Here is a 24,153-nt window from a genome sequence, read left to right on the forward strand (position 1 = left end):
AGGGGCTGCCATCCCAGACAGGGGCGCAGCTCCCCTGCATATCCAGTGCAAAGAAATGCTGTGCCTTTCCCCAGATACGGGTGCACTCGCATTGGCAGAGCGCTGGAGCTGCAGATCCCAGATAGGGGCGCCGCTCGACATCCAGATCTTCCACGAGCCTGCCTGCAATAGGTTCCCTCCATCAAGGACAGGAAACCAAACTGAGTCGAGAGGGAGGGCCGCCCCCTTTTAAGCCTGTAGGTTTCCTGTCCTCTGTGGGCGGATGCCCTCTCTCGTGGTGCTGTCATGGTCGACTAAAAATCCAACCCTGAGAGGCATAAGCGAGATGGACCCCAATATAAGATTCCTTCAGGAATCACTATGACAGACCACAGGCACTGTGTCTTGGTTTCCATCGTATAGAGCATATGTGTCAAACTTCGGCCTGCCATACCAGAACCAACACCTCTACGTGGGGCCCATCATTCTGTATGGAGGACTATGTGGGGCCCATCATTCTGTATGGAGGACTATGTGGGGCCCATCATTCTGTATGGAGGACTATGTGGGGCCCATCATTCTGTATGGAGGACTATGTGGGGCCCATCATTCTGTATGGAGGACTATGTAGGGCCATTATTCTGCATGGAGGACTATGTAGGGCCATTATTCTGTATACTGCTTGGCCCCCTGACTGTCCAAGTTTTTTATTTTGGCCCTCAGTGTGTTTAAGTTTGACATCCCTGGTATAGAGAAAATACTGCAGATGTGAACACATCCTTATAGGCTTCACAGGCCATCAAGAAGTCGATCATTCACCCCGGACTCTATACAGTATACATAAGAGCATACAGACACATTCTGATCAGTGGGTTTCCCAGAGGTAGGACCCCCCACTCCCTAAACATGTAAAGTCAGCTATAATAACCTTAATCTTTTCTGTTCTCAAAACTTTATTTACAGTTACAAGTGTCCACGTGATGATTGAATATACAGTTGCCATTTTATTATTTTTAACTAAGAGAAGAAAAAAAAAAAAAAAAAAAATCACTCACCGGAACTATTAGTCGTGATCGTAACGAAGACAAGAGACGAGTCTGGCCTTAAGCTTAATGATACAACTTTGTACACATCGTTTACAACATCGCAAGAAAGGCACGGACAAGGCTGCAAATTATTTGACAGCCTCCGCTTTTTCGTCTGGGTTTGCATATGCTATTAGTTTTTACAGCAATTGCCAAGAAAATTTATTTTTTTTTTTTTATAAATAGAAACTTATGACTAAAGTTACAGTAGCACGTCTGACAGGAAACATTGGGGCAGTAGTGTTGTGCTTCTGAGTAAGCTCCCCTCATTTGCAGACATAAGGCGATCCACCATAGAAGATCACATCGGCCGGTTCTCTGCTGCTGGATTCATCGGTGCACTCTGCATTGGTTAGTGTAAGAATCGGATGCTCATTTTCTGCTCAACGTCTACTTTCTCCAGAACCTGGAAGGAAGAAGAAGAAAAGAAAAAAAAAGTACATTTTAAGAAAAGAAAAAAAAACCTCCGTCCCATGGTAAACAGTGGACAATAGCAGTGACCCCATTCATGGGATTTAGATGTATCCATGTGACCACCTCCCCAGCTATGTGCAGCGCTGGACGCAGGGTGTAATGAAATAGATTAGATACGACGTTACATCACAGAATAAGTGAGGATAATGAATTCTCATGAGAAATAAGTGAGACTAGGAGCAGACCTTCACAAATTCAGAGAAAGAGATGGCACAGTCTCCATTCTGGTCGGCCTCCTGGATAGTGCGGTCCGCAATGCTTCCCAGCTGCTCATCTGATATGTTCACTCCCACCATCATCCGCAGGACCTGCAAGAGGGGAAACACTATAGCAATTCCTGTGTAGTTGTACAATATAACGCTATACATCAGGACAGAAGAAAAGCATAAACCCCAGGCAGACGGCGAGGTCTGGTAAGCAAAAATAATGCTATAAGGAAATAGAAGCAGCTCATTGGCCGACTCCGGCACACGCTGCACCGCAAGAAACTCCATTCCTGCACAGCAATGTTCACCTTTATGGTACTATGCACACCATGCAGTCGCATATGGTCTACACCACAGCTTCTTACAGGTGCAAATAAGTGCACAAGTTTGCTGGCAGTACTCCAGTGTTACCACAAAACAATGCATTCATCTGCCCCGGTTGGTGGCCACCTATATCAGCTCAAAGCAATCTTAGACCTCTTTCACACATCCTGATATTTCCAGTACTGGATAGTATATAAATTATTTACACACACCTTGCGTGTGTAATTTACTGTACATCTATTTAGCTAATAAATGAAAAATAAAAAATTGACGTGGGGTCCCCTCCCCTCCTCATTTTTGATAACCAGCAAAGGTAAAGCAGACAGCTGTGAGCTGATATTATCAGGCTGGGAAGGTACCAGGTTATTGGGTCCTTCCAAGCCTAAAATTACCAACCTACATCTACCCCAGAAATGCGCATCCGTTAGCGGTGCCAATTCTAGTGCTTTGCTCTTCCAGATTTCCCTGGTGCGGTGGCAAATTGGAGTAATGGTAATTGGTTTGTTGACAGCTATGATTTCTCAAAAATCACAGCTGTCATCAAGTCCTGGTGTTAGTAACGGAGAGGTGTCCTTAATAGGACCGGTCACTTGAGGCAAAAAAAAAAAGTTAATAAACCATGTAAACGTCTGAGCACCACAGACTCGCCAGCCCATTTTTCCCATTTTGTGCTGTGTCGCTCCATTGCAGAGATATTCACATGTGTTCTTCATTTTGGAGCGCAGCATGTGAAATTTCTGCATGCATATCAACTGGACATTTTTTCAGAGTCTTCTCCGGGGGGTGTGCGCCTTCACTCCTCTGTTCTAGATGCTGCCAAGCTCAGATCAGCAGTTGATCTAGCAGTCTCAGAAGCTGCTCAACTGTGATTGGCAGAGTCTGGGAACGAGGAGCTAACACCCTCCAGAGAAGACATTGAAGAAATGCCCAGTTGGTCTGCAAGCAGAGATTTCACATACTGAGCTCCTAAAACAAATGTGAATATCTCTGCAATGGAGCGACACAGAGCAAAACCGAAAAGAGCGGCAGAATCAGCGGAGCTCAAGGATTTTTACAAGGTATTTAGCTCTAATTTTTTTTTGCGCAAATGACAGTTCCTCAGCTTCACAGATTCAGGGGCTTAATATCTTTACCATTTTGGGGAAAAAAAAGTGAATATTACAAAAAATTTTAAATTATAGTTATATAGCCATCACATTTGGTAGAGCAATTTACCTGCAGGAGTTCCTCCCGGGAGATTCTGTCATCTTTATCCAGGTCGTAAAGCCTAAAAGCAACTGAGAAAAAGTGAAAAATATTAATGAAATGGTCATTTCACATTCAGAAAACATCTAGTTGGAAATTAAACACAGTCAGTAAGAGGTGGTCAGTGTTTAAGACACAGCGCCACCCTTATTCATTAACTGGTATTGCAGTTCAGCCCCATAGAAGTGAACAAGTCACGCAAACAGACAAGAGATGAAGAAATAAAATTTGTGTTTTACTGGGGATATATTTCATCACTTAAAAATGTTTTTTTTTTTTTTTAGGATTTTGTAATCTAAACTATTTCAATGAAGTTTTAGAGCAGAACTTTCAGGGCAGAACAAGCCTTACACAATAGTTTGTTATTCCTGCTGTTCAGGGGCTCGGAGCCGGCAAGATCTTTTGATTTCTCATTATCTTCAATGGGTCTGAAGTGAGCCAGCGTCCTCATAAATCCACGGAAATTAACCTGGTCCTCCCTAAAATGAAGGAGGAAAAAAAAAAAAGAAGGATTATGAAGGTAGCAATTTTCTTATTTTTTTCCCCTTAAATTTGAGTAAAAGGACTTGCTTATTTTCTAATAAACGGTGCTCATTTGCCGCAAGAAATAATGCAGCAGATAATATAATACACTGCCATCGTAGCAGCACCACATGATGAACCTGGAGGTCATTTGCTCTACAGCGCCCCCTGATGTGAGCACTAGGATGACAATGCCTGCAACATTATCCGACTATTATTTTTTGACTCATACAGTCTTATGAATGAAGGAGAGGGGGAGATTACATTACATTGCTAGTATTTACAGGCCTTATGCTACAACACCAATGTATGACACTGGGAATAACTCCTTCAAGGGAGAGAGTCAGCGCGCCTGATGCCTTATAAACCTTACCCTTCTGGGAAGAATGCATTAATAATTCGATCCCCCAAAGGGTTAATGGCCAGTTCCGGAATCCTTTGGAAATCTTCCCGGCTAAGAAGAGAAAAGTAAATAGAATAAGCCAACGCGTTGTGCAGAGTTGTACAGTACGGTGAATAGTGCCGCCATCATACCGGGAAACATGTGGTAATAACCCACCTTCACTAGAAGTCGCGCCCACACAATCTGATAGCCGTACAAGAAACAACGTGGCAGAACACTTGGCAAGAAGCCATCCAGATCCTGCACAGCACCGGGCGTTGGACATTAAGCGTGCCTTTATGCTTAGGGAATGTGTTTTTTTTTCTATAGTTATTGTCCCCGTTAAAAGGCCATATTTGCCCTTTAATGATTTTATGAACTTTACACCCAGAGCAGAATGTTACCTTTCTGACCTCTCCGTACTAGAGCCCATATTTAGCCTTCCCCATGTAATGTCTCAGTGGGACCTGTAATGGCAGGATCAATCACGTCCCACTATAATCCAATCAATTCCATAACCAAACCGCAAAGCGTTTTGTTTTTTAATGGTGGAGCTGCAGTAAAATAAACTACTTAGCCTTGGCAATTATACTGAGAGCTGTGCTGCAACAATGCTGCCGGTTATGTAAGGTTTACCTTTATTACAGAGCAAAGTTCACCCTCACGTCTCGTTTAAGAAAGACAAATAGTTTAATAAAAAGAGCACAGAGATACTGGAAGACAGGAGACGCACGCAACCAGAGAAACGAGAACATTGCAAGAGGAAACCTTAAAGACGCAGAGCGCCATCCCGCACCGACGCGCGTCGCAGATACAAGCGCTATCCCAGGCAGTGTCTCAAGCTTCCAGCGGCAATCAGTTCTTATAAGGTCCAATTGTAGGACCGAAAACTATAGAGATTGCCTAAATAAACTAACTTTTTCATCATCACTAGACATAAACGTGAAATATTTTTACCTGGTGTAAAAGCTTTTCTGCTGAATCCGATGTTTTTCTTTTGTTCCTGCGCACTTCTGTTCCTGATATATGACCTCTTTCATATATGCACTTCTACTAGTATTTAGGCAAGTGGGCATGTGTTACAAGGATACCGAGACAGAGGGGGGCCAGACGATCGCAGCGTCTGGTTACACGAACTCCTGCACTGGTTAGAAGATCTTCTCCATCTTCTTAAACAATGCCGTTTTTTTCCTTGCTAGCAGAGCAAGGGTTAATCTCTTCAGTTGAATCTCCTGGAGCTTTCCTACCTGGATTGTATCAGCTGTTCAGTGTTGGCCACTCCCCTCAGCTATATATGCTCACCTCTGGAACTTCGGGATTGACAGTGTTAGTTCTTGCTGCCTGGTTCTGAAGTTGGAGGTGTAATCTGTGGTTGGAGTTGGTGTTTGAAGATTGCTGCTTTTGGAGTTTTGCCGGTGTGCACATCCCCATCCTCTCGGATTTGATTTCTCCTTCATTAAACTCCCCTGTGTACCAGTGTTTGGTGTGTGTGTGTGTGTGTGTGTGTGTGTGTGTGTGTGTGTGTATTTTGTATGGTTGGTATTTTTCATCTATCCCTGCCTGTCTTCCTATACACTTCAGCTTCCCACTACCCTTGGAGAGGGGACAGATTAGGGCAGATATAGGAGCATAGCAAGGCACGTGAACCTGGCGTTTCCACTTTCAGGAGTAATCGGGAGACAGGCATAGACTAAGGTACCCCTCATGACAGCATAGTCCTTAAGACACCAGAAGGAAGAAAAAAAAAAAAAAAAAGAAGTAGAGGACCACAACTTCTTGGCTAAAAAGACAAGACTTACATACAGGGAAGAGGGGGCCCATATCTCAGGAACAGAGGCGCAGGATGACAAGAAAAAACACCAGATTCAGGAGAACAGCGGCATTTACACCAGGTAAAGAAAATACATATTAAACCAGCAAGTGACAGATCCTCTAATCCATGTGCCAAGTATCAAGCTAACTGCATAATGGCCAGTGGTAGCCAGATACAGTACGACTAGTTATTGATTAGGGCAAAACAACAACTCATGGAGGTACAGTAAGGACCAATAGATTTTTATGGGTGCAGCATTTTGGATCTGATGTGTGCACGAGGCAGAGAACACCACGCTACTCTTCGTACAGTTTGGGGCAGAGGTCTCTCGCTTTCACAAGTTCAGACAGGCATGCTGGGAATTGTAGTCCTATAATACTGATGAGCTATAGGCTGCAGATCATTTTGTTGCATTTGACTAAACATGAATGTAGGAATTTATCCCAAAACCGGGGTCAGTTAGACTGACATGGACCCCGAGAACAGGGGCCCAGAAGTGCCCCATTTGAATTTGATAATTGTCACCACTCCATTAATTGTGTATGGGACTGCGGGAGATGGTCAAGTGCTGTACTCTGCCAGTCCCATAGACAAAGATGAGGCAGCGGTAAGCCTGCCCAGCCATCGTTCTACTGAAGTAAGGCCCTCCAGGAGCCGGCTTCCATCTCCCCTGACTCTCTACACAGGAGCGCTCGTGTGCTCCATGAGAAAGTCTCTGCCAGACATCTCTGGCGAAGTCTTATCTATGGGAGAACAAAAAGGCAGGTCAAAATCCAATATGCCAGTTACTAATCTCCTAACAATCATCTGTTGGGGGCCCCATACACATCAGACTGTCGGCCGAACTCGTGTGCATCTGCGGGGAGAGCTGATGTTAGGCTAATGTGTACAGCGGAAGAGGGGGCTTTAGCGCTAACAATTCCATTAAAAGGGGAAGAGCAAGAGCCTTACACCAACCAAGTTGTTGGGAGCTGAACCCATCCGGTTCATGAAGAGCCAGGCCCAGTACGGTTCCTGCAGCTTCTCCTGGTGAGAAGAGCCGATTGCCAGGGGATTTACCAAGCGCCCCCATAGCTGTATAACCAAGTCCGATACCACTTATGCAGTGGTGCCAACAGTAGCTCGGCATAAGGAGCGCGGTGTCCTAATACATACAACACAAGAACCTTCCAGACTGGATCATCGACCACCTGGGGCTTAAAGGGGGATGTCCAGTTTATATTCCCACTAAAAAGTTAGAGAGGGGTTCCTGAGCTGGAGATGCCCATGTCTAGGTCAGAGTAGAGCTCTCTGGAGGAGCACGCCGATTTCAATGTAGTGATTAAAAGGGGATAACCCACGAAAAACATATCTCCTGCTTACATGATAGGCGTACGATCACTGGGACCGGGACATATCACTTGTAAGGCGGGTAACGGACGCATAGTTGAAGGGAGGTATGTGTCACAGACATGGCTGTCCTCTGATGTAACCCGGAGTGTTTCGCTAGTGCACATAAGCACTAAGAGGACCGTTTGGTGCACCTGGAACTGGGTTACGGGTAGTTGGAGAGATTGGCGGGTCTAGGTACCAACATAAATCCCCTCTGGGTGTGGTTAAGGTATAAAATGGAGGCCGTTGTTTGGCACATGGTCTGTGTGTGTGTTTGGAAGGAGAAGGCCTCTTCTGTGTTGTTGTCTCCCAACTGAGCCAATGGACTGGATGCTACCCAGCCTGTGTGCCCACAGGACTGGCTAACCAAAGACTTTGCCTGAAGGATTCTTTAGTTTGTGTTTGCCTGAACTAAAGGCTGTTTGTATTGCTTTTGCCAGGTTTATGACGTAATAAACAGACATGGACATTTAAAAGGCACATGCCTCCTGACACCTGAGTGAGTAGAACCCCCACACACTATAGAAGAATGGAGTGGTGGTCCCGCAGACAACAAATGGGGCAGCAAAGTGTGCGAGTGACTCCATTTAACATACCTTGCAACAGGAACCCATTTTTTTTTCCCTGTGTTCTTCCTACATATTCTAGCTGGCGGTCCCAGGAAGGGGTTGGCACGCTGCAATCGGCTTATTGTCTAGGAACCCTTCCCTAAAATTAAGGATTGGCCAATGCAGAGAGCCCCTTAAACAAGGTCATGCTGTGTCCCATGATATCTATCTATCTATATATATATATATGCAAAGCAAACCCTATAAAAAGGTCACTATAGTTCACAGCTGTGCACTCAGCCAGCAATGTAACTGCCCCATCATGTGATAAGGCTGCGCCACTTTGTAGAGTTAAAAAGTGACTAAAATGGTCGTAGATGATGATGATGGCGCGCCTTACATAACAGGTTGTGCCATGAACGCAGGCAGTTTCTGATGAGTGTAATTAGTGGTCAGCACCGTGACATAATTACATCTGGAAGGCAATTAGTAACGCAAATGTAAAAAATTACTTATTTAACCCTTCTTATCCCAGCAGGCCCAGTACAATCCTACCACCTATTGGAATGGACACAGAGTTAAGTCCCCTGCAAATCACGACCAAGGGCGACTACGACACAAAACAAAAAAAAAAAAAAAAAAAAAAAAAAGTCAGCTCACCACTCACAAGCTGATTCAGGGGCACAGAATCCCATTCTGAGCCCACGTGGACGAATAGTAGAAAAGGCAAAAAAAAAAAAAAAAAAAAAATAGCTCCAGATTTAAAAATTAGCAAAACTTTATTAAAAACATGAATGAGGGGGCCGCAGCACTCAGACCAGCACTCTATACTCTTCAGTTCATTGAACTGATTAGCACGTCCCAGTCCATCGGCCACGTCAGTCATCGGACAGGATCCGTAAGAAGAACCTCGTATCGATTGAATACCGGTGAGAAATCATTAAAGCCTTTGCAAATATATTGCTTATCTTATAAAGCCCATCCCAGAGCTGCAATCACAATTCTGCAGCTTTCTAAAATCTCCCAGCATTTCTTGCTGAATAAATGCCTGCACAGAGCACCTTATGGAGAGACCAAGTAAAAACTCCCAAAAAGAGCAGAAGAAGTGAGAAACTCTGGGCTAGAAGAGACATGGTAAGAGAAGTGATAAAAAGTTTTAAAAGTTCCTGATAATTCTTTATATAGAGCGGGAGCTGCTGTGCAGAGGTGACGGCAGCTATAAAAGCTGCAGACGTGTAACAGACGCATGAGCCGGAGTTTTGGGATTATAAAGGGAATGATTTACCTTAACGTCCCGTTCTCCCCTTTGTCCAGGCTGGTGAAGCGGCTGTACAGTCGTGTTATCTGGCTGTGAGAAACTAGAAGAAAAAAGGAGGGAAAATATTTATATTCCCAAAAATAAACAGTCGTCACAAATCTCACATTGTTGGATTTAGGGCAACTTAATAGGGTCATGTTCACACTACACTTTTGCCCTTGATACAAAAAACAAACAAACACAAGAGCATGGGGCTACAGGCCGATGCCATTACATGGCTTACGCACAAGGAAACTGGCACATACGTTTCTATGGGAGGTACTGATGGACTGCTCATGCCCCTTCATCAGAGGCAATTTTCAATGTGGAAGCAACGGTTGTTTGGAAAGGAGAACAAAAAAAAAAAAAAAAAAAAAAAAAAAAAAAAAAAAAAAAAAAAAAAGAAAATATAGCCCAGAAACATTAAAGGGAACCGAACAGCTGATTCCTGCTGCCCCAACCACAGGCACCACCAGAGCTGCAGACAGTAACGGACTCAGACATAAGCAGCGGAGACTCATCGTTGGACCAGGGGAGGATGAGTAGAGCATAAACAAACTTTCAGCAACCAACAGGGGGGGGGGGGGGGGGCAATCGTTTTCTGAAAGGAAATAACTCTGTACAATTCCTTTAAATCCTCCAGAGCAGGTCCGTCAATTGCACAGCAGAAATGAAGATAAGCAGCAGATGCCAGAGGCATGAAGGGCTGAGCGGGCACATAATCAGAGCCGTGATGGTGCACAAACAGCCTGAGCGTCGCCCCCTTACTATGAATAGGTAGAAAGTTATCAGGCAGCAGCCGGAGCCGATCACAGACCCCTGTGATCTGCTGTCTAAGGCTAAAAGCTGCGGCCGATCAGAGAGCTTACACGGGCGCCAATGTGATTGTTGGTGGCAGCACGTCACCCAGTCTATGTGCCGACCCAATAACTGTTTAACCCCCATACAACCGACATTGTCCCATATACAAGGACCTTTGCGTCAGGACCCTGCCAGAGATCACCCTCCTCCGATTACACCCAAGTGCACTGGATTCTGCCCAACCTTGATGCTATATACACAGGCTGCGAGCTAAGTCACTCTCCGCACACAAGCCCTCATTACAGGGGCTCACAGGCACAGAACAGTCTGTTAACACCTAAGGTGGCACCGCATGTTTAAGAGGTCATCAGATCGAGCCCCGGAATCACACGCTGCCCCCTGCACTGGCAGATGTAGCCAGAGCGTTCCAGGTAAGTGCCCCAGACACCTGGAAACACAGGTAGTTCATTCACTTCCATGGGACTGAGCATTCCATAGAGAGCCCACCTACTGTCATTCATACAGGGAATTTGGGACCACCGCTTTGAGAATTGGTGGGGGCAAACATACCTGTATCACTTTTCCTGTGGGATGGACCCCAAGAATAGACAAGAAGAACATTAAGGTGGGTGGGAGTAATTCTCTTCATGCCAGTTCTCAGCCATCAAAAAGTTGCAAAATTTGACACACAAATTTTGCAATTTTTTGCACTTAATCCAGCGGTCATTGGGTTCAAGACTGTCGGATTAAAAACGGGTCTTCAGAAATCCCTCCCCAATGTAAATTACAAAACTGGAGTGATTTTATATTTTTTTTAATTTTATTTATTTAAGAACTGCTTCAGAAAATAAGTTTATGAAAGACATTTTTTCATCATTTTTTTATTGCAAGCACAAAAAAAAAAAAAAGTGCTTAAGACTGAACATATGACCAACAGAAGTGGTTTTACAATAGAAATAAGTAGAAAGGGATTTATTTATTTATTTTTATTTAACTATTTTTCCGGGTGTTTACTGCTGTTCTAGGAAGTGTGTGTGCACAGACCCGAAGGGTGCGTGGACACCACCTGTAGGACTTATCACATTATTACTCACTGCTGATAAACGCTTCCCGAAAGTTGGAACAAGTCACCCCCCCTCCGCCCCCCATTTGTTATCTTATTGGAAAAATAAACCATTGAAATAACAATGACAAAACCGATTTATTTTGGTAGAACAATGAGCAGCACTTCTGGGACGACCCCTTTAAGAAGCTCCACACGGATTCTGCTAGCGCCTTATATTAACACATAGCAAAACCCACTGACCATCTGATATGTATGGGGCACTGGCGGACATAGACACAAAAGGGCCCCTGTGCAAAAACAGTATATAGGCCCTTTGCAGCCCATGATAATGCACAAATCTACCTGCTTTGGAGGTAGAAATGGGCCCCTTACCTCTTGGGCCTCTGTTCGGCCGCACCGATGATATGTCCGCCCCTAGTATGGGGGTTATCGTGCCCACCCCCCTTCCTGTTGAATAAGAAAAGGATGGGACAGATTGAAATCAATCTGCCTAATCCTCTAGTTCAGCTCAGTCCCCTCTCCATATTCACATGTGACAATTTCCCACACGCTTCATTCACAGCTGCTGCCGGATACCTCCGACGTTGGCATATCTCTCCAGAAACTATAAAAAGGATCAGGCATATTGAAATCCATCAGCCCGATCCTTCTTTCCTCTTCCTATAGCTACTCCAGGGGACCTGCTTATCTGTTTCCAACATGTATCCCTATATTCAATCCAAGTTTTGGATTTAAAGCAAAAAACAAACAAAACAAAAAAAAAAATAAAAAAAAAAAAAAAAACTTTCCTGTGTGAACTCAGAATTATGTGCCAATCAGGACACAATGATGTAACGAGAACCCTTATAATATAGCGATCGCCCAGTCCTCCTGTATTATAGGGGTCCTAGTAGTCACCCCTCCCCCACACAAGATCTGAAAGGGATCATCCACCTTTAGGGACTTCTCCACCCGCCCCCCCTTAAAAAAAAAAGTATTTCAGATAATGAATAATTATTACAACTGAATTTCGTTAAAAACGTTGCACCGATTTCGCGTTTACATGCCTTAATGTGATCATAAGTCAGCTGACAGCCAGAATCAGTTTCATAAACAGAGCTCACTGACAAGCCTCAGTTACCTCATTCTGCAGTCAGCAATATTCAGTGCAGCCCAGAGGCTACAGAAGGCAAACGGTGCAACATTTTTTAATAGCCCCAACTACATGCATTTAAGTAAAATAAAAAAAAGTTCCCATAGGTGAACAATCCCTTTAAACAGCTGTAAAAAGCTGCGCCGTCCAATGTATCAGCCCGTACAGCTGAGCGGTCAGACACCGTCGTGCACACCGACAGCCCTGGGGAGACCCTCCATATCAGCAGCAGCCCCCCGCACTCACATCCGGTCTCCTTCTTGATCTCCTCTATCTCCTCGTCCCTCAACAGTGTAGACGCCCGGGATCCCATCGTCACCACTGCCACTTCCGGTCTCACAGTGCTGAAAGCCGCAGAGCCCCCGGTATTTATAGGGCAGGTGAAGTCGGCAAACCACGCCCATAAGACGGCTCACAAACCACGCCCATCCAGGGAGCCAAGCTACTACGAGAGGCGGGGCAGAGGCGTGGCCTGAGTTAGTTTCCGGTGTTATGTGGTCATGTGACCATTTCTGCTATCCAGTAATAATAGTCTTATTCTCTCTATATAATGAGGTCGTGTGCTGAGTGTAAGAAGCCCAGCACATTGCTTGTCTGATAGATGTGAGCAGGAGCGCCCTCTGCTGACTGATAAAGTATAGGAGTGCTGCCCCTTTAAGAGACTATATTTGGCTCTTCTTTATCTGCCCCGCACCACAAAAATGAGGCTTCAGGCGAGTGTGGTAGAATTTACAGGGAAGGGACGGGGCCAGTCCTCGGCGCTTCTTCATGCCATACAGTGAATGCCCAGGATACTAAAACAGCAGGTTACAGGCAGTCTGTCACATACAACAGCAGGGATTGTGCCTAAAGGCCTGTAATGGGGTCTTAAAGGGGCTGTCCACCTTCTGGGACTCCTCTGCAGATTGAGCAGACCCCCTGACCACGGCGCTGCGCATGCTCCATAGCGATGAGGGGGTCAACGGTGCACAGTGTGGAGTGACCCCCATCATTCCCCCTGACAGCGCCCATTTCTGGAGCGGGCTCTGCCCCAGCGGTGTCGGGGGGGCTCTGTCTCAGCGGTGTCGGGGGGGCTCTGTCCCAGCGGTGTCGGGGGGGCTCTGTCCCAGCGGTGTCGGGGGGGCTCTGTCCCAGCGGTGTCGGGGGGGCTCTGTCCCAGCGGTGTCGGGGGGGCTCTGTCCCAGCGGAAGTGAGGGCAGCCGCAGCTCTGGCTCCGGATGTCAGTTATGTCTAGGAGAGGAGAGGAGAGTGAAGACTGATTGGCCACAGTGATCGCTTGACATAATGTCAGGGGAGCCCCAGGAGAGTTGATGTGACACCGCTGGAACGGCGCCCACACTGGAGGGGAGTATTAAGTGTTATTTTACTACGGCAAACGTAGGGCTTGAGAAGGGGGATGTCTGAGTTGTGGACAACCCCTTTAAAGATTTGCAAGATCAAATACAGTTACTATGTTAAAGAACATAAAACAAAATTTGCGCAAGCAGACTCAAATGGGCGAGTCGTCGCAGTACACACTGGGATTTTTTTTTTTCATAAGCAGATTAGGTCCGTGAAAAAGAAAATAAATATATATATATATATATATATATATATATATATATATATATATATATATATATATATATATATATATATATATATATATATATATATATATATATATATCACTCATCCGCCTGCTCCACTGAGTAACATTGGTCGGAGAGATGTTTTTCCTCGAACAGCGCTGAGACTGAACGTACAGCTTCTTCCAGCAGCCCCATAGAGAATGAATGGAGCGGTGGTCGGGGGGCGCACTGCCACCCCATTCTGTACCAGGGTGAAGACTGGTTCAGGTCCCAGCAGTTGCCTGATAAAGGGGGTTCCCTGTAGGATAAGGGATAGACCATGTAGTGTGAATACTCCACTACCAGAGACCTTTAGTGACTCCTCTTGTCTTTAACAATGGCCTCAATGGTCTTTTGAAAATATTGACTCAATTTGAATAGAACAGAAGAAGGACGTGTAAAATGGAGATGAAGCTGGAACAATGTGGATAGGACACCATAGAAATGTCCTGGTGTCTCCACACTTGGGCCCCATTCACACATCCGATTATCTCCGGCATCCTAGTTTCAGCCTCCTGCTGTTCTTTATTGCTTTTTTTTAATAAGAGAAACTAAGCCTATGTTCACACAGGGCATTTCTGAAGGTTTTTTTTTTTTTTAACGCTGTGTATAAGATATATACCCGGACTAAACACTGATGAAATAAAGCAGGCCGATCTTCATGGCGCCACGTAGGAGAAGGTGGAAAAACTTATTCCATTTTTTTTCTTCTCCAGTCAAACTCATTGATCCGTTTTTTCTTGTACATGAGAAAAAACTGATGTCTGAATGAGGCCTATGGCTATGTTCACATGTTGCTTTTTTTTTGTTGCAGCCAAAACCTCTTGTTTTTGCTGCAGATTACATGTGCCATTTGTCTACAGTACGCGTTTAATAAAGTACGTTTCAATCAGCAACAAAAAAAAGCAACAAAAACACATGGTTGCGTTTTTTTTTTCTAGCATTTTTTCATTGTTTCCTATGGTGAAAAAAAAAGTTGCAAAAACACAAAGCAGTGGCACGCTGCAGATTCCAAAAAAAGCAGCTGCTGCAGGAGATTTCTGAAATCTCACAGCTTTTGCTGGTTCTGTAAGAAGCAGCTTTCAATTTGCATATAAAAAAAAAAAAAAAAAACGCTGCAAAAACACAAGGTGTGAACACAGCCTTAAAGTGACTGACTACAGGAAGCCTATAAATTCATTCTCCCCCATAGTCGCACTTTCAGTAAGTTGGCCAGGAAGCATTTTAACAGTATGTACCTGCAGATTAACCCTAAATATGCAGGTATTGTGATATAAGAGAATGACTGGGTGCAGGACGCTCCTCCCAATGTCCGGGCTGCACAAGGACTTTAGTCTGTGACTGCGGCGCTCCAGTGCGGGCGAGGACAGTCAGTATATAGGCGAGCGCACAGCAGTAGGTGAATAATAAGTGCGTATAATCCAAGCGCTTACCTGCTCCTCTGTTCTCTACCCCCGCCCAGCACTCGCTCAGGACTACAGCCAGCACCCGCTCAGAAGTGACCAATCACGTAATTAGCCCTAATTAGGGACTAGAACAATCACAGGCTTTGGATTTGCAGACAGCTCTTTTGGTGTGCACCAGGAACAATGAAGGTAGTCAACATACAATCATTAGCTACTTTATTGTGAAGCTTACAAAGGTCTATCATTAGCACTGAGGCAGTCTTAAAGGGAATCTTTCAGAAGCCTTTTGCTATGGAATCTGAGAGCAGCATGATGTCGGGGCAGAGACCCTGATTCCAGGGATGTGTCACTTACTGGGTAGCTTGCCGCAGTTTTGATAGAATCCCTGTTTTCTCTGCTACAGATCTAGCAGTGCTCAGAAAGCTGAGCTGTGTATAACCCCACCCCCATCACTGATTGGTACCTTGCTGACAGTGTACACAGCTGCCAATCAGTAGTGGGGGCGGCTTTACACACATTAGCCTAACTGCTGTGCTACCTAGTCCTGCAGTGATAATCTCTTGCTGATAAAACACTGATTGTATTGAAAATACAGAACACAGCCTAATAAATGACACATGACTGGAATCAGCCTCTCTTGCTCTATATTATGCTGCTCTCAGATTAAATAGCAAAAACTTGCTGACAGACCTTGGGATCTTCCATTTTTGCATTTTCCTTCCCTTTATCCCAGAGCCATAACGTTTTTTTTTCCCGTCAATATGACCATGTGAGGGCTTGTGGGTTTTTTTTGTGGGCCGAGTTGTACTTTTGAATGATACCATTGATTTTACCATATTGTGTACTGAAAAACAGGAAAAAAATTTCAAAAGTAAAAAAAAAAAAAAAGTGCAATTCCACAATTGTTTCTTGGGTTTTGTATTTATCATGTTCACTAAATGCTAAAACTGACTTGCCCTTGTGATTCTCCAGGTCATTATAACTCCGCAGATACCAAACATGGATAGGTTCTCTTCTATTTAAGTGGTGAAAAAAAATCTGAAATTTGTAAGAAATTTTTTTTTCTCATGGCGCATTTTCCAAGACCCGAAGCGTCTCCATTTTTCGGGATCTGGGGCCGGGTGAGGGCTTGTTTTTTTGCGCACTGAGCTGAAGTTTTTATTGACATTATTTTGGGGTAGATCCGATGTTTGATCGCCCGTTATTGCATTTTATTGCAATGTTGCAGCAGCCAAAAAAACGTAATTTTGGCGTTTTGATTTTTTTCTTGCTATATACTTTACCTATCCGATTAATTTACCTTACATTTTGATAGATCGGACATTTCTGAATGCAGCGATACCAAATATGTGTATTTTTTTATTTGTTTTATTTTCAGTGGGGCAAAAGAAGGGCGATTTGAACCTTTGTGTTTTTTGTTTTTTTTTAAAACTTTTTTTTTTACTTTTTACTGTCTTCAATAGTTTCCTTATGAGACTTGAAGTAGGGATCATACGATCACCTGTGCGACACTTAGCAACGCTTCAGCTCTGCTATGTGTAGCAAGAATCACGATCTCTTATGAATGCCGGCCATGAGCCGGCGTTCACAGGAGATTCACAATGACAGGCATAGGGGTCTTCTGCAGACCCTTGGCTGTCATGACAACTCATCAGCGCCTCGCGATCATGTGATAAGGGCGCTAATGGGTGGGATCAGATATCATGAGCGGGGAAAGATACAGACTCAGCGTCGGAGCTCCTATCAAAGGACATGACCTTGGACGTACCTATACATGAAAGATTGTGAAGGGGTTAAAGAGGACCTGCCAAAATCCACTTGCCATCCTGAATCTACCGCTGCTTTTTGTTTAGTGCCTCTTTTGCGGAGATATGTACTTTTTTCTATTTTGGCGCCAAGTATGCCTGTGATCCAAAAGGATCTCTGACGCTACCCAATCACCATTTGGCAGCTTGTGATCAACCTGTAAGAAGAGTGACCTGAACGCACGCCACATTGAGAAAGGGAGATTTTGCAAGATCACACCGTCCGACCAGTTTCATATTCTTCCAAGTGGTGATTGGGCAGCGTCAGAGGAGGTAGGACTACACGCCCCAGAAGAAACCCGTCTGACACACCCGACTGGACCACAGGCATACTTGGTGCCACAATAGATAAAATGGCAGATCTCTGCAATGGAGGCACTAAAAGCAGAACGGAAAGCAGAGGTAGATTCATTTTTGGACATGAGACAGGTCCTTTTAAAGGTCCCTTTTCAGTGCATGATTATCATAGATGAGAATTTCCTAGGAATGTGGATTTCACGGTAATTGTGCAGTGTAAAGCAGTATCCACACGCAGCGATCATGCTGTGGGTTTTTAACACTGACGTCTTTTTACGGTTTCACTGCATTATCCTTTCCTGAAATTGGTGAGCTAGTGCAAATCTACTTTGTCATAATACACGTCACTCTATATGATTGCAGAGCGCTGAATCATGAGTGGAGTGTGTTCACTGTCAGGAGAGAGCTGAATCAGAAGTGTGCAATGTGCTCACTGTCAGGAGAGAGCTGAATCGGGAGTGTGCAATGTGCTGTCAGGAGAGCGCTGAATCAGGAGTGTGCAATGTGCTCACTGTCAGAGGAGCGCTGAATCAGGAGTGTGTAATGTGCTCACTGTCAGGGGAGCTCTGAATCAGGAGTGTGTAATGTGCTCACTGTCAGAGGAGAGCTGAATCAGGGGTGTGCAATGTGCTCGCTGTCAGAGGAGCGCTGAATCAGGAGTGTGCAATGTGCTGTTAGGGGAGTGCTGAATCAGGAGTGTGTAATGTGCTCTCTGTCAGGAGAGCACTAAATCAGGAGTGTGTAGTGTGCTCTTTGTCAGGGGAGCACTGAATCAGGAGTGTGTAGTGTGGTCACTGTCAGGAGAGCGCTGAATCAGGAGTGTGTAATGTGCTCTCTGTCAGGAGAGCGCTGAATCAGGAGTGTGTAATGTGCTCTCTGTCAGGGGAGCGCTGAATCAGTAGTGTGTAGTGTGCTCTTTGTCAGGGGAGCGCTGAATCAGGAGTGTGCAATGTGCTGTCAGGAGAGCGCTGAATCAGGAGTGTATAATATGCTCACTGTCAGAGGAGAGCTGAATCAGGAGTGTGCAATGTGCTGTCAGGAGAGCGCTGAATCAGGAGTGTGTAGTGTGCTCACTGTCAGGAGAGAGCGGAATCAGGAGTGTGCAATGTGCTCACTGTCAGGAGAGAGCGGAATCAGGAGTGTGCAATGTGCTCACTGTCAGAGGAGCACTGAATCAGGTGTGTAGTGTGCTGTCAGGGGGGGGCTGAATCAGGAGTGTGTAATGTGCTCTCAGTCAGGAGAGCGCTGAATCAGGAGTGTGTAGTGTGCTCACTGTCAGAGGAGAGCTGAATCAGGAGTGTGTAGTGTGCTCACTGTCAGAGGAGAGCTGAATCAGGAGTGTGCAATGTGCTCACTGTCAGAGGAGCACTGAATCAGGTGTGTAGTGTGCTGTCAGGGGAGCACTGAATCAGGAGTGTGCAACGTGCTCACTGTCAGAGGAGCGCTGAATCAGGAGTGTATAATGTGCTCACTGTCAGGGGAGCTCTGAATCAGGAGTGTGTAATGTGCTCACTGTCAGAGAAGCGCTGAATCAGGAGTGTGTAGTGTGCGCTCTGTCATGGGAGCGCTGAATCAGGAGTGTGTAGTGTGCTCACTGTCAGAGGAGAGCTGAATCAGGAGTGTGCAATGTGCTCACTGTCAGAGGAGCACTGAATCAGGTGTGTAGCGTGCTGTCAGGGGAGCACTGAATCAGGAGTGTGCAATGTGCTCACTGTCAGAGGAGCGCTGAATCAGGAGTGTGTAATGTGCTCACTGTCAGGGGAGCTCTGAATCAGGAGTGTGTAATGTGCTCACTGTCAGAGAAGCGCTGAATCAGGAGTGTGTAATGCGCTGTCAGGAGAGCGCTGAATCAGGAGTGTGTAATGTGCTTACTGTCAGGAGAGAGCTGAATCGGGAGTGTGCAATGTGCTGTCAGGAGAGCGCTGAATCAGGAGTGTGCAATGTGCTCACTGTCAGAGGAGCGCTGAATCAGGAGTGTGTAATGTGCTCACTGTCAGGGGAGCTCTGAATCAGGAGTGTGTAATGTGCTCACTGTCAGAGGAGAGCTGAATCAGGGGTGTGCAATGTGCTCACTGTCAGAGGAGCGCTGAATCAGGAGTGTGCAATGTGCTGTTAGGGGAGCGCTGAATCAGGAGTGTGTAATGTGCTCTCTGTCAGGAGAGCGCTGAATCAGGAGTGTGTAGTGTGCTCTTTGTCAGGGGAGCACTGAATCAGGAGTGTGTAGTGTGCCGTCAGGGGAGCACTGAATCAGGAGTGTGTAGTGTGGTCACGGTCAGGAGAGCGCTGAATCAGGAGTGTGTAATGTGCTCTCTGTCAGGAGAGCGCTGAATCAGGAGTGTGTAATGTGCTCTCTGTCAGGAGAGCGCTGAATCAGGAGTGTGTAATGTGCTCTCTGTCAGGAGAGCGCTGAATCAGTAGTGTGTAGTGTGCTCTTTGTCAGGGGAGCGCTGAATCAGGAGTGTGCAATGTGCTGTCAGGAGAGCGCTGAATCAGGAGTGTGTAGTGTGCTCACTGTCAGAGGAGAGCTGAATCAGGAGTGTGCAATGTGCTCACTGTCAGGAGAGAGCGGAATCAGGAGTGTGCAATGTGCTCACTGTCAGAGGAGCACTGAATCAGGTGTGTAGTGTGCTGTCAGGGGGGGGCTGAATCAGGAGTGTGTAATGTGCTCTCTGTCGGAGCACTGAATCAGGTGTGTAGTGTGCTGTCAGGGGAGCACTGAATCAGGAGTGTGCAATGTGCTCACTGTCAGGGGAGCTCTGAATCAGGAGTGTGTAATGTGCTCATTGTCAGGGGAGTGCTGAATCAGGAGTGTGTAGTGTGCTCTCTGTCAGGGGAGCGCTTAATCAGGAGTGTGTAGTGTGCTCACTGTCAGAGGAGAGCTGAATCAGGAGTGTGCAATGTGCTCACTGTCAGAGGAGCACTGAATCAGGTGTGTAGTGTGCTGTCAGGGGAGCACTGAATCAGGAGTGTGCAATGTGCTCACTGTCAGAGGAGCGCTGAATCAGGAGTGTGTAATGTGCTCACTGTCAGGGGAGCTCTGAATCAGGAGTGTGCAATGTGCTCACTGTCAGGAGAGAGCGGAATCAGGAGTGTGCAATGTGCTCACTGTCAGAGGAGCACTGAATCAGGTGTGTAGTGTGCTGTCAGGGGGGGGCTGAATCAGGAGTGTGTAATGTGCTCTCTGTCAGGAGAGCGCTGAATCAGGAGTGTGTAGTGTGCTCACTGTCAGAGGAGAGCTGAATCAGGAGTGTGCAATGTGCTCACTGTCAGAGGAGCACTGAATCAGGTGTGTAGTGTGCTGTCAGGGGAGCACTGAATCAGGAGTGTGCAATGTGCTCACTGTCAGAGGAGCGCTGAATCAGGAGTGTGTAATGTGCTTACTGTCAGGGGAGCTCTGAATCAGGAGTGTGTAATGTGCTCACTGTCAGAGAAGCGCTGAATCAGGAGTGTGTAGTGTGCGCTCTGTCAGGGGAGCGCTGAATCAGGAGTGTGTAGTGTGCTCTCTGTCAGGGGAGCGCTTAATCAGGAGTGTGTAGTGTGCTCACTGTCAGGAGAGCGCTGAATCAGGAGTGTAGTGTGCTCACTGTCAGAGGAGAGCTGAATCAGGAGTGTGCAATGTGCTCACTGTCAGAGGAGCACTGAATCAGGTGTGTAGTGTGCTGTCAGGGGAGTTCTGAATCAGGAGTGTGTAGTGTGCTCACTGTCAGAGGAGCGCTGAATCAGGAGTGTGCAATGTGCTCTCTTTCAGGGGAGCGCTGAATCAGGAGTGTGCAATGTGCTCACTGTCAGGATTCCTCTCTATTTCAGTGCAAGTGTCTATATTCTATTGAGAGAAGCTGATGAGACTCATCATCACCGCAAAAGTGCAAATCATGTGACTGCCCACTTGTGCTAGAAATATTGGGAGGTTCCTGACACTGTACACACGGTCATGATTTGGCCATCTCCAGTCACCTAGATTTCTCTTGAGCCTGGAAAATCCATGAACATCTACAGACTGAGCTAATACACTGTGCAGTATAAGATTGGGTGTTGGACATCCTAGCCCAGGAATATTTCTCCAGTCTTTCCAATCTCATATCTAATACCCCACCCTCTATTCTCACTTTGTTATTCAGTGTATATTACAGATGTATGCTTGTTATTCTGATACAGGTGCCTGTCACGTCCATGTGTGGGGGCATCAACAGGATGGGTTACGGATCCGGGTGGTGGAACCTCTGTGCTGCGGTGCAAGGAGGGACCAGAGGGGCGTAACTAGGTATCAACTCGGACCGACCAAGGCCGTACGGCGGCTCAATCGACTCTGTGACCAGGGAAGGACCGAGCAGAGGGACCAGGTGCTACTCTGGGGACCGACCTTGTATGAGAGCAGGTGGCTCCCACGGGTCAGAAGGCAGAGACTGACCGGTACAGCAGATGAGCACGGCAGGCAGGCTGACGAGAGATCCGGGCAGACGGGCTGGCAGACACGGCAGGAAACTAGCAGGAGCCTCTAGGGAGGCTGTCAGGTATACACGGCAGGTGCAGGCAGGAGCCTCTAGGTAGGCTGTCTGGTGGTCACGGCAAGTGACAGGCAGGAGCCTCTAGGTAGGCTGTCTGGTGGTCACGGCAAGTGACAGGCAGGAGCCTCTAGGTAGGCTGTCAGGTATACACGGCAGGTGCAGGCAGGAGCCTCTAAGTAGGCTGTCAGGTGGTCACGGCAAGTGACAGGCAGGAGCCTCTAGGTAAGCTGTCAGGTGGTCACGGCAAGTGACGGGCAGGAGCCCCTAGGTAGGCTGTCAGGTGGTCACGGCAAGTGACGGGCAGGAGCCTCTAGGTAGGCTGTCAGGTAGTCACGGCAAGTGACGGGCAGGAGCCTCTAGGTAGGCTGTCAGGTAGTCACGGCAAGTGACGGGCGGGAGCCTCTAGGTAGGCTGTCAGGTGGTCACGGCAAGTGACGGGCGGGAGCCTCTAGGTAGGCTGTCAGGTGGTCACGGCAAGTGACGGGCGGGAGCCTCTAGGTAGGCTGTCAGGTGGTCACGGCAAGTGACAGGCGGGAGCCTCTAGGTAGGCTGTCAGGTGGTCACGGCAAGTGACGGGCGGGAGCCTCTAGGTAGGCTGTCAGGTGGTCACGGCAAGTGACGGGCGGGAGCCTCTAGGTAGGATGTCAGGTGGTCACGGCAAGTGACGGGCAGGAGCCCCTAGGTAGGCTGTCAGGTGGTCACGGCAAGTGATGGGCAGGAGCCTCTAGGTAGGCTGTCAGGTGGTCACGGCAAGTGACGGGCGGGAGCCTCTAGGTAGGCTGTCAGGTGGTCACGGCAAGTGACGGGCAGGAGCCTCTAGGTAGGCTGTCAGGTGGTCACGGCAAGTGACGGGCGGGAGCCTCTAGGTAGGCTGTCAGGTATACACGGCAGGTGCAGGCAGGAGCCTCTAGGTAGGCTGTCAGGTGGCCACGGCAAGTGACAGGCAGGAGCCTCTAGGTAGGCTGTCAGGTATACACGGCAGGTGCAGGCAGGAGCCTCTAGGTAGGCTGTCGGGTGGTCATGTCAAGTGACAGGCAGGAGCCTCTAGGTAGGCTGTCAGGTATACACGGCAGGTGCAGGCAGGAGCCTCTAGGTAGGCTGTCTGGTGGTCACGGCAAGTGACAGGCAGGAGCCCCTAGGTAGGCTGTCAGGTGGTCATGGCAAGTGACGAGCAGGAGCCTCTAGGTAGGCTGTCAGGTGGTCACGGCAAGTGACGGGCGGGAGCCTCTAGGTAGGCTGTCAGGTGGTCACGGCAAGTGACGGGCGGGAGCCCCTAGGTAGGCTGTCTGGTGGTCACGGCAAGTGACAGGCAGGAGCCCCTAGGTAGGCTGTCAGGTGGTCATGGCAAGTGACGAGCAGGAGCCTCTAGGTAGGCTGTCAGGTGGTCACGGCAAGTGACGGGCGGGAGCCTCTAGGTAGGCTGTCAGGTGGTCACGGCAAGTGACGGGCAGGAGCCCCTAGGTAGGCTGTCAGGTGGTCACGGCAAGTGACGGGCAGGAGCCTCTAGGTAGGCTGTCAGGTGGTCACGGCAAGTGACGGGCGGGAGCCTCTAGGTAGGCTGTCAGGTGGTCACGGCAAGTGACGGGCAGGAGCCTCTAGGTAGGCTGTCAGGTGGTCACGGCAAGTGACGGGCGGGAGCCTCTAGGTAGGCTGTCAGGTGGTCACGGCAAGTGACGGGCAGGAGCCCCTAGGTAGGCTGTCAGGTGGTCACGGCAAGTGACGGGCGGGAGCCTCTAGGTAGGCTGTCCGGTATACACGGCAGGTGCAGGCAGGAGCCTCCAGGTAACAGGCAAGTTCTCCAAGTAGACAGGCTGGCCTAGCCCATAGACAGACTGGCGGGTTTGACCGGAGGCAGACCGTCGGGCTGGAGAGTGTCCTTGGCAGGCGGAGACAGGTAGCAGGTGGAGGCTCCGGATAAGCGGACTGGCCAAGCCCATAGCCAGACTAGTGGACTGGGCTGTAAGCAGACTGTCGGGCTGGACTGGTAATCAGGCTGGCAGACAGGACTGATAGTCAGACGGACTAGACTGGCAGTCAGACAGGCAGCGGGACCTGTGGGCTGAAGCAGAGTTTAGCATACAGAGCAACAACCTTGCACGGGCACCTCCATATTGGAGGAGGTGGCTTTTATAGGGGAAGTCCTCCTGCCATTGGCCGGGGACTTTTTAGGACGGTGCGCACAGCCCCTTTAAGAGGGCGGGAGCGCGCGCGCGTGCCCTAAGCACAGGGCCAGGGAAGCTGCGTGCACCGGCAGCAGCTGCAGGGAGGCCAGAAGACGCTGGGGC

The 24,153-nt window shown here is 47.6% G+C and overlaps 1 protein-coding gene across 1 annotated transcript; it reads right to left on the reverse strand.

The window, feature by feature from the left end:
* Positions 1–914: 914 nt before the first annotated feature.
* On the reverse strand, positions 915–12,653 carry CHP1 (calcineurin like EF-hand protein 1). The gene is made up of 7 exons (XM_073639179.1): positions 12,492–12,653; positions 9,235–9,307; positions 4,209–4,289; positions 3,665–3,792; positions 3,284–3,345; positions 1,724–1,846; positions 915–1,470 (listed from the first exon to the last, which is right to left on the reverse strand). Exons 1-7 carry the CDS (start codon positions 12,556–12,558, stop codon positions 1,417–1,419), a joined length of 588 nt encoding a protein of 195 aa, XP_073495280.1. The 5' UTR covers positions 12,559–12,653; the 3' UTR covers positions 915–1,416.
* Positions 12,654–24,153: the final 11,500 nt, after the last annotated feature.

Source organism: Phyllobates terribilis, unplaced genomic scaffold (assembly GCF_046119375.1).
Source record: "Phyllobates terribilis strain yellow unplaced genomic scaffold, ASM4611937v1 Scaffold_7__3_contigs__length_470593459, whole genome shotgun sequence".
Lineage (NCBI taxonomy): Eukaryota > Metazoa > Chordata > Amphibia > Anura > Dendrobatidae > Phyllobates > Phyllobates terribilis.

Bases quoted from the DNA above. Each gene is read 5' to 3' on its own strand.
- CHP1 (XM_073639179.1), bottom strand. From the start codon at position 12,558: ATGGGATCCCGGGCGTCTACACTGTTGAGGGACGAGGAGATAGAGGAG. The intron at 9,308-12,491 runs GTGAGTGCGGGG...TTTTTCTTCTAG, and splicing joins GATCAAGAAGGAGACCGGAT to TTTCTCACAGCCAGATAACA. The intron at 1,471-1,723 runs GTCTGCTCCTAG...TCTTCCTTCCAG, and splicing joins CTTTCTCTGAATTTGTGAAG to GTTCTGGAGAAAGTAGACGT.